At 42.5% G+C, this 10,329-nt stretch overlaps 2 protein-coding genes across 2 annotated transcripts; one reads left to right on the top strand and one right to left on the bottom strand.

The window, feature by feature from the left end:
• Positions 1–4,934: 4,934 nt before the first annotated feature.
• Positions 4,935–5,855, bottom strand: LOC107046643. The gene has a single exon (XM_015269299.1). The coding sequence runs from the start codon at positions 5,853–5,855 to the stop codon at positions 4,935–4,937; it is 921 nt and encodes a 306-aa protein (XP_015124785.1).
• Positions 5,856–6,034: 179 nt separating this feature from the next.
• Positions 6,035–8,118, top strand: LOC107046642. Its single transcript, XM_015269298.1, has 2 exons — positions 6,035–6,119; positions 6,809–8,118. The coding sequence occupies exons 1-2, from the start codon at positions 6,035–6,037 to the stop codon at positions 8,116–8,118; spliced, it is 1,395 nt and encodes a 464-aa protein (XP_015124784.1).
• The last annotated feature ends 2,211 nt before the right edge of the window (positions 8,119–10,329 follow it).

Genomic DNA, 10,329 nt, shown 5'->3' with positions numbered 1-10,329 from the left:
GCTTACTTCAGCATTAGGGTACAACACATAATTCTTTGGACCCATGCCGAGCCACCCCAAGCAGAAAACCTTCCCAGCTCACTAAATTCTCCCTATTTGCTCTGTAAGAGAGATTTATTATTTATTTGTAGTTGAAATATTTGAATCTCAGTCGCTTCTGGCTTGATTTTCCTGCACGCCAGGGTACTTACTCGCTTTTACTCACTTCATTGTTACTAATTCTTGTTACTGTTCCAGATTGAATCCTATTGCATTTTCTCTCATCCTGACCTGTTCTTGATTACTGCATTGCTTTGCTTCAGCCCTACGCATCATGCAGCTGTCTCATGATTATTACTGATGTTACATCCTCACAACCTCAAGCTTACACATTTTTTATTTTTATTTTCATTTTTATTTTTATTGCTGTTATTACTATACCAATTCATCTTGTAATGTACATTAGAACCTCTGCATTAATCAATTTATATATTCAATGATGCAAAATAAACTGCTACTACTACTACAATAATCCGATCCTCAGTATTTTTATGCTGATTATTTTCTTTTCTAACCATCCATTACTTCATTCAATTTATTTCCTACTTTTTCCTTGCTGAATTATGGTAAATCTGCCGCTGAAGTGGATTGGAATTACGGAGTAAAAATATTATGCGAATTTTCCAGGGTTTTCCGGTGTTTTTTTTCGCAAGCAAATCTTTACTCTTTTTTCAAATTTGCCAACAACCGTACACGCCACTCAACCAACATTTCATCGACTGCATCGCTCGAAATATTACTTGAGATTGATGATTACATAAATTTTTCCTATGCCCCAGTCTGCTCACGGTGTGTTGCAGCTTGAGCAAAATAATTATTATATTGTTGAAAAGTTTGTGGCCAATTCAGGGAATATAACTAAAAGTATTTTTCACGTATCAGATCAGTTTCTATCATATACGACGAAACTAATACGACAGTCTTGGAGAAGGTATTCTTTTCAAACCTGTCCTTGACCGATACACTACCACGTATCTGGGTACTCACCCGGTAGCATATGAGTGCCATTCGTCCATCATGTGACCAGGAGAAATGTGTCACTGGAGTACTGCGATCGTTGATTAATTCGATGCTCCACCTCCCTTCGTATTTGATCCAAACAAATATGACACCGGAACTATCACAAGAGGCCAATTTTTGATAGGGCTCGTTCCACTTCACTAGAATAACCTGTAAAAATAAAATCATGCGTTATTCGACACTACGACTTCTTCGCTTTGTAAGTTAGACCCGTTTTTCATTTCGATGTGTAGATTTTCTATCACAAGAGTTAAACTAGTCAATTATCTCAAGTAAATTACTCGGTTTCTAACCTGTAATGTCCCATGTAAATTTCATACAGTGCGTATGATATTAATTAAATTTTTGATTGGCATGGAAAGAATCACATTGGAAAGAAGAGATAGGCCAATTCTCATGACAATTATGTCTATTTTTCTTAGGTGATTAGCTCAGTCGTCTCACCATTGAGATCATTAAACTCTGTTCGCCTCTGTCGTACTAAATGGTTTCTTTCTTGTTTTGAACAATCTGACGCTTATGACTTTTCAATCTTTCCTCACAAATCACCTTCGCGATCCACGAAATACCTACTCTCTGTGAACGATATCTGAATGGTTTGACAATTACAAGATGATTAATGATAGAAGTAATTTTCGTCTCGATATGTTGTCTTCAGTCATCGTACGTTGAAACAGTACGGCTTAACCCTCGATCACTCGCACTCATTTGCCAACCTTCATCCGTCGCACGGTTAGTATAGTGTCTCTGGATTAAACCGAGAGCGTTCTTGCCGCGTTGTCGTTGGCCGCTACTCGCGCATTTCAAGTAGGGTAGTGAATGTAGCAACACTGTCACTCGAGCGATGAGCCTTCGAGCGAACGAACATCATCGACTGACCGTCAATAAAACATATATAGTCCTTTGATTGGATAAAATTTTCTGATCTCACTCCTCGATTATGATCTTTTCTGTGACATAAATCTTATATCACCGTTATATTCCATCTCAATCGCAGTAAAAACATCACACTACTCAATATTTCATGAACACTGATAGAAAGAGTTATTTATTGTTGATGAATGGATTTAGTTGTAGGCTAAAGTCTATTCAGTCTCACCAAATGTTCATTCTTAAACAGTGTGACCTTTTCCTTAATTTATATTAATTTTAATTCTTGAAATGAGGATCTGGGCAATTAAAGAAAGAGGACAAATAAGGGATATTCTGATGAAATCAACTGTATTTAACTATTTAACTACAAATTAGATTGTCAGGAATCGTTAATTAGGCCTTTTCATGAGATCTAGGGGAGTGGGGGAGGCCAGGCAACTTTTATACACGTCAACTGGGGCGATTCTAATGGTTATAAAAATGCGGAGAATCTAGTCGTGTCTAGGGGAATTATGAACTCTAGAAATAATATTAAATGAAAAGAAATCAAAGGGGAGAAATGGAAAAATAAGTGTGGCACACCCTTGGGGGGATAAACTAGGACAATACTCAGTGACAAGGGGGAAATGAGGGGAATAACTTGTACTCACGTCGACTTCCCAATACGATCCGCACGTCCAAATGAATCCGCCAATTTGCAGGGCCTTCGTTCCACCTCTCGGACTCCAGGACCCAATATCCAGAGCTGGAATGAATTCGTCTGGACCAAACAAAAATCCCTTATTCCGCCAATATCTCGAAGGATGAGATTCCGCGGTATTTTTCTCCGTTAGTTTTCTCGGTTTTGTAGCGCACGTGGCAACTAATGGGGCAACTGTTGCGCGAGTGTATCTTTCTCCTCTCTTCCTTTCTCTCCTCCTTCTTTCGCGAGGATTCGCCAGTCGTCGTATTCCTTCGCTCCTTCTGTCAGGGCATCTTCGTGAGAGAGCGTGACCAATCAGGACGATCTCACTGTGTCCTCCGTCAATGTCCAGGGATGTGTTGATGAGGCATCTCAAGGGCGGCAGATTTCGAGGGCTGGTATCTGGGGCGTCTTCAAGGGGCACCGGCTGAAGACTTCTTTCGGTGGCTGTTCGTGGTTAATTCCATGGGTGAGGGTAAAGGGATGACGAGGGGAAAAATCTGGGGAAGAGGAATCCAACGGTGGCGGGATTTACATTTTAAGGGGCTGAGTGTGTTTGGGGAAAAATATGAAATGAAAATAATAAGAATAAATAATTGTGCCTCGTCACAACAGTTAACAAATACATATTTGAGGACCCTTGTTTGAGTCGATATTCACCTTTCAGGTTAACCATTCGTTAATAGTTAACGAATCTCATTCGGAATAAATGAATCTCTCTATCAGTGACGGCTTCTCAATTTTGTGACATTTTTTGTGACATAGATTCTACATGACTGTCAAGTTCCATCTAAATAGCGGAATTAATGTGATAGAGACGGGTAGGGCAAAATGGACCAGGCGGGCGAAATGAACCGAAGGGCAAAATGGACTGCCTCATTTTTTCATTTAGAAAATTCTTCGGAGTTAATGTGAACCTGTCTCTTTATGATAGTACCGAAGAGTGGATTCAGCGTCAGATGGGCCTAAGATGGACTCATTATGTGTGTGGATCAATACGGACGATTTTAAATTCGTGTTCGGTTTTCCACCAAATTATTTTTCTCACACACACAGACTCACTCATGCACAATCGCTCCGCTTGGATGCTTGCATGGCCTACGCACAACTGACCTGCGAAACAGCCTCAAATGATCAATGGCCTCTCACCTTTGACATCTAAGGCGCCACTTGATGGACAGGTGTCATGTGAACGCCCCAATTTTTGATGGGGTCACGTGTGTGAAACTTTTGGTATCTCCGTCTGACACCTCGTGGCCTGCAAATCTCGCTCATTTGCATTTCGACCAGCGTAACGTAGACATTGTGTCCTGCGACTATATTGTTTTCGTTGAGTTCTGCATATCAATTTCTTTGCGTCATTAATTTCTGTGAACCGCGGCTTGTTAATTTATTGTGGCCTGCGCGAATCTCTTTGATCATCTCGATTAATCCAACAAGTGGAAATATTGACCAATTTGACTCAAACCAGATTCGACATCGAAAAATTCTAGTGTGACGATTACGCATAATGCTTAACATAAAAGAATTATTATTATTATTTGAAAATGCGTCCAATTATTGAGTTCTTAATTTGATTATTCTAAGAGGAATAATTAATGGGATGTTGGAAGAGTTCAGCAATACTAATTTATTGTCAAATCGCGACGTTTCGCTGCAAATCGCAGCTTCTTCAGGCTCTGAAAACCAAACATAAATTCTATGACCGAATGTCACTCTAAATTTTACAATAAAACTCACACAAATACATTGATTGTAATCAAAACAAACACTCTAGTCTGTAATACTGAAAATTGCATAAATTGCGTAAACACTTGGTTGAAATATACAGAATTACCTTGACAGGTTTAGTACGTAGTCACTATAAACTCTAATAAAATGTGCGTGGATCAACGACAATATATTAATTGATTAAAAATTGGAAAATACTGTAACAATAACATCGGGGTCTGCAGCAACACCTGTCATTAATCACAGCCATGAACGATGCATTGGAGTGATAGAGGCGCCCCTCACGTATCTCTCCACAACCACGAAGTATGAAGCGAGACAAAGAAGGTACATCTCCCGCCCCCCAACACAACCACGGAGTATGCAGACACAGACGGCACACCTCGTCTTCCCCCCGTTGCCGTGTGGAAGCGCCTCTCACGGCCACCTATGGTGACTAAGCGACCCCGTCACCTCGAGCCCCTCGATTTCTATTTTTCCACCTCTTCAGCAACCCCAAGTACATACGATTCAGGTTCTGAGTATCTTCTCTCTTGTTCACAGTGTTATGTAGGCAAATGTGGATCATCTCAGCAATATTACTCTTCACCTAATGACTCTCGGTGTCCAAAATTGAAACATCCTCAAACTTGAATCTATGACCCTTGTCGAAGCAGTGGGTGGCCAACGCCGTTTTCTCTTTCTTCAGGAAAACTCGGGGAGTGCAGTCATACCGATGTTGACGAATCCTGGCGCTCAGCCTCTGCCGAGTCTGTCCGATGTAACAGTTGTTACACTCGTATGGGATTTTGTACACAACTTCTGACCTCGATAGCAATGGAATCGGGTCTTTCAATTTCGAGTATAGATCCCCCACTGATCTCAGATTGTAGAAGACCAATTTCGAATCTGTGCTTCTGAGGCACTTGTTCAGCCTTTGAGACAATGCACGTACCAAAGGAAACCTAAAACAGGACCTTGCATCTGGGTCTGCCACTCTCTCAACCCCAGAAGCTCTTCGATTTTTGAACTCTCGCACGCACTTCATGACGAACTTCCCAGGATAACCATTCTTCGTTAAAGTGTCTTTCACTCGGTCAATATTAGCCTCATAAAAGTCCTCGTGACTGAGTCCAATTGCTCGGTGTAACATGCCGAATACCACACCAACTTTGTGCGCCATAAGATGGGTCGACTCGTAGTTGATAACTCTCCCAGAACTTGTGGATTTTTGGTAACAATTGAGCTTTAGGCTCCCGTCATTCATCCGATGTATCTTTACATCCAAAAAACTGATGGATCTCTCCACCTCTCTTTCCACAGTAAACTGGATCCAATCATGGATGGAATTGAAGCACTGTAGTACCATATCAATAGAGTCCTCCGGAACTGGCAACACAGTATCGTCTACGTAGAGTTTCAGCCATGGAATGTTGCACGGACGCTTCTCCAGGATCTCTGAGATGACGTAGTCCATGACGATACCTCCCAGAACCGGGCTAGCCGGGTTGCCCATGCTGCTGCCATCCATTTGAGCGTAAAGTTCATTATCGAAAGTAAAGTAACTACCTTCAAAGCAAAACTTTACTAGCGCCACCACATGCTCTTTCGAAGCACGAACACGTGTGGACCATTCCTCCCATTTGTCCTCCACAATCTTCACCACTAGATCTTTAGGGATGTTTGTGAAGAGAGACACTACATCTAGAGATGCCAAAATATAACCTTGAGTTACAACCAGCTGAGTTGTTGACGCTGAACCTTGAATTACTACTCACAGGGACTAACAGCTCATGTAAAAACCTAGCTACCTTGTACATAGGGGCTTTTATACAGCTAACAACAGGTCGTAGGTTGCACCCTGGTTTATGTACCTTTCTCAGGCCATACATCCTTGGGGTCGTCGAAATGTGAGTCTTCAAGGCCTTCGCTGTCTCGTCACTAATCACCCCCTCGCGCTGAGGTCTATCTACTAACTCGTTCGCTCTCCTTTCGAGCTTGAAAGTTGGATCTTTCTCAATGCGTTAGTAAGTACTCTCGTCTGCCAGCATCCTCTTCATGACCTGCAGATATTCTTCCCTGTGCATTAACACAGTGGCATTCCCTTTATCCGACCGCGCTACGATCAGATCTCTATTCTCCTTTAGAAATTTCTTAGTGGCTATCGCATCTTGGTCGCGCTGACTGCGGTTGTTGGACCTCGGTTTCAAGCAAAAGTTCCTGATGATGTTAATGGCTACTGCTCTAATGTTATTTCTCTGCTCTGACTGTTGTTCTTCAGGGATTTCCCTCAACTTTAAACTCTGAAGGCAGAGTTTAAGGTCTTTGATGACAGTCGGGATAGGCAACTCACTATTGCGTACCTCTAACCCAAATTTAGGCTCTAGGCACAAGATGCGTTTTACTCCCTCCTTAACTCCACAAATATAGAACCTCCGGAGGGAGTAAAACGCATCTTGTGCCTAGAGCCTAAATTCGGGTTAGACGTACGCAATAGTGAGGTGCCTATCCCGACTGTCATCAAAGACCTTGAACTCTGCATTCAGAGTTTAAAGGTGAGGGAAATCCCTGAGGAACAACAGTCAGAGCAGAGAAATAACATTAGGGCAGAAGCCATTAACATCATCAGGAACTTTTACTTGAAACCGAGGTCCAACAACCGCAGTCAGCGCGACCAAGATGCGATAGCCACTAAGAAATTTCTAAAGGAGAATAGAGATTTGATCATAGCGCGGTCGGATGAAGGGAATGCCACTGTGTTAATGCACAGGGAAGAATATCTGCAGGTCATGAAAAGGATGCTGGCAGACGAGAGTACTTACCAACGCATTGAGAAAGATCCAACCTTCAAGCTCGAAAGGACAGCGAACGAGTTAGTAGATAGACTTCAGCGCGAGGGGGTGATTAGTGAGGAGACAGCGAAGGCCTTGAAGAGTCACAATTCAACGACCCCAAGGATGTATGCCCTGAGAAAAATACATAAACCAGGGTGCAACCTACGACCTGTTGTTAGCTGTATAAAAGCCCCTACGTACAAGGTAGCTAGGTTTTTACATGAGCTATTAGTCCCTGTGAGTAGTAATTCAAGGTTCAGCGTCAACTCAGCTGAGTTCACTACGTTTGCCGGTGGGGTCCAACTACCGCAAGGTTATATTTTGGCATCCCTAGATGTAGTGTCTCTCTTCACAAACATCCCTAAAGATCTAGTGGTGAAGATTGTGGAGGACAAATGGGAGGAATGGTCCACACGTGTGCGTGCTTCGAAAGAGCTTGTGGTGGCGCTGGTAAAGTTTTGCTTCGAAGGTAGTTACTTCACTTTCGATAATGAACTTTACGCTCAAATGGATGGCAGCAGCATGGGCAACCCGGCTAGCCCGGTTCTGGGAGGTATCGTCATGGATTACGTCATCTCAGAGGTCCTGGATAAGCTTCCGTGCAACATTCCATGGCTGAAACTCTACGTAGACGATACTGTGTTGCCAGTTCCGGAGGACTCTATTGATATGGTACTACAGTGTTTCAATCCCATCCATGATCGGATCCAGTTTACTGTGGAAAGAGAGGTGGAGAGATCCATCAGTTTTTTGGATGTAAAGATACATCGGATGAATGACGGGAGCCTGAAGCTCAATTGGTACCAAAAACCCACAAGTTCTGGGAGAGTTATCAACTACGAGTCGAACCATCTGACGGCGCACAAAGTTGGTGTGGTATTCGGCATGTTACACCGAGCGATTGGACTCAATCACGAGGACTTTCATGAGGCTAATATTGACCGAGTGAAAGACACTTGAACGAAGAACGGTTATCCTGGGAAGTTCGTCATGAAGTGCATGCGAGAGTTCAAAAATCGAAAAGCTTCTGGGGTTGAGAGAGTGGCAGACCCAGATGCAAGGTCCTGTTTTAGGTTTCCTTTGGTACAAGGATTGTCTCAAAGGCTGAACAGGTGCCTCAGTAGCACAGTTTCGAAATTGGTCTTCTACAACCTGAGATCAGTGGGGGTTCTGTACTCGAAATTGAAAGACCCGATTCCATTGCTATCGAGGTCAGAAGTTGTGTACAAAATCCCATGCGGGTGTGACAACTGTTACATCGGACAGACTCGGCAGAGGCTGGGCGCTAGGATTCGTCAACATCGGTATGACTGCGCACCCCGAGTTTTCCTGAAGAAAGAGAAAACGGCGTTGGCCACCCACTGCTTCGACAAGGGTCATAGATTCAAGTTTGAGGATGTTTCAATTTTGGACACCGAGAGTTATTGGGTGAAGAGGAATATTGCTGAGATGATCCACATTTGCCTACATGACACTGTGAACAAGAGAGAAGATACTCAGAACCTGAATCGTATGTACTTGGGGTTGCTGAAGAGGTGGAAAAATAGAAATCGAGGGGCTCGAGGTGACGGGGTCGGTTAGTCACCAAAGGTGGCCGTGAGAGGCGCTTCCACACGGCAACGGGGGGAAGACGAGGTGTGCCGTCTGTGTCTGCATACTCCGCGGTTGTGTTGGGGGGCGGGAGGTGTACCTTCTATGTCTCGCTTCATACTTCGTGGTTGTGGAGAGATACGTGAGGGGCGCCTCTATCACTTCAATGCATCGTTCATGGCTGTGATTAATGACAGGTGTTGCTGCAGACGCCGATGTTATTGTTACAGTATTTTGCAATTTTTAATCAATTAATATGTTGTCGTTGATCCACGCACATTTTATTAGAGTTTATAGTGACTACGTACTAAACCTGTCAAGGTAATTCTGTATATTTCAACCAAGTGTTTACGCAATTTGTGCAATTTTCAGTATTACCGAATAGAGTGTTTGTTTTGATTACAATCAATGTATTTGTGTGAGTTTTATTGTAAAATTTAGAGTGACATTCGGTCATAGAATTTATGTTTGGTTTTCAGAACCTGAAGAAACTGCGATTTGCAGCGAAACGTCGCGATTTGACAATAAATTAGTATTGCTGAACTCTTCCAACATCCCATTAATTATTCCTCTTATTGTTAACTATGGAAATGAACAACGTCATCAACTTTGATTATTCTGTTATTTTGCCGTATTTTTAGATGGAAAAAATGTGGCTGGGGGTTTGGACGGTCGAAAATATGTTTTCCTCTATTTCTGATATTTTCTTTTATCGCAATTAATATGGAAATAACGGTAGTTCCTAATTACATTTCTGTTGAATCTCATTGTTTTCACAGTATTTATCATGTTTATTTCCACAATAAATGACAAATTATTAATAGGATTTTTATGAAAAAAATTCCTGTGAAGAACTGGGATGAAGCTGACTGAAAAATTTCAGGTGAAAGGTTTGTGATGTCGTGTTTATGATTGCATGTCTTTGTCTACAAATCCGCGGCGGTTGTCGGTCGATTGATCAACATCTTTCACGCAACCCCACAAATAAAAATCGCATGGCGTGCGGCGAGGAGATCGAGATGATCACTGGACATGACCACCTCGGCCACCTCGAATTAAACAATGTTTAGATAATCTCTCACAGAATAACTGAAGTGTGATATTGTACTGTTTAACTGAAACCATGCCCGGTATCTAGTAACTCCGTCAAACTGGCGGACTACAAAGGAAAAAATCAAATATCTACTGTAACGTGGCCAATTTTTACTGGGGAGAAAACTGGACGTTACCTCGCCCTTTTCCTTTGGTAAACAAAAAAATCTCGATAATTTGGGCGCCAGTTGTTCTTTGTCTCGACGGAAACAACAAACCGAAATTGCTTTGGATGCAGATAGACACCAAAACTATTAAGTTACGACGACACAGGTCGTCAACCTGAAATAGTACATTACATGCTCCAGCCTTGGAAAACAGATTACCTCCCCCCACGTGCAAGTTTGCCTTCCGAGCCAAAGGCGAGGATAACAGGCACGTGGGGGAGGTCGATATGTTTTTCATGACGAGGTGTGTACATTAATTTTTGTGTGAGGGAACTGAAAAACGGCAATTTCATGGCACGCAGCGCCACGAAAATGGGGTTTT

Source organism: Diachasma alloeum, unplaced genomic scaffold (assembly GCF_001412515.2).
Source record: "Diachasma alloeum isolate Michigan unplaced genomic scaffold, Dall2.0 Dall_scaffold_01637, whole genome shotgun sequence".
Lineage (NCBI taxonomy): Eukaryota > Metazoa > Arthropoda > Insecta > Hymenoptera > Braconidae > Diachasma > Diachasma alloeum.
This window is presented reverse-complemented; position numbering and strand designations above follow the sequence as displayed.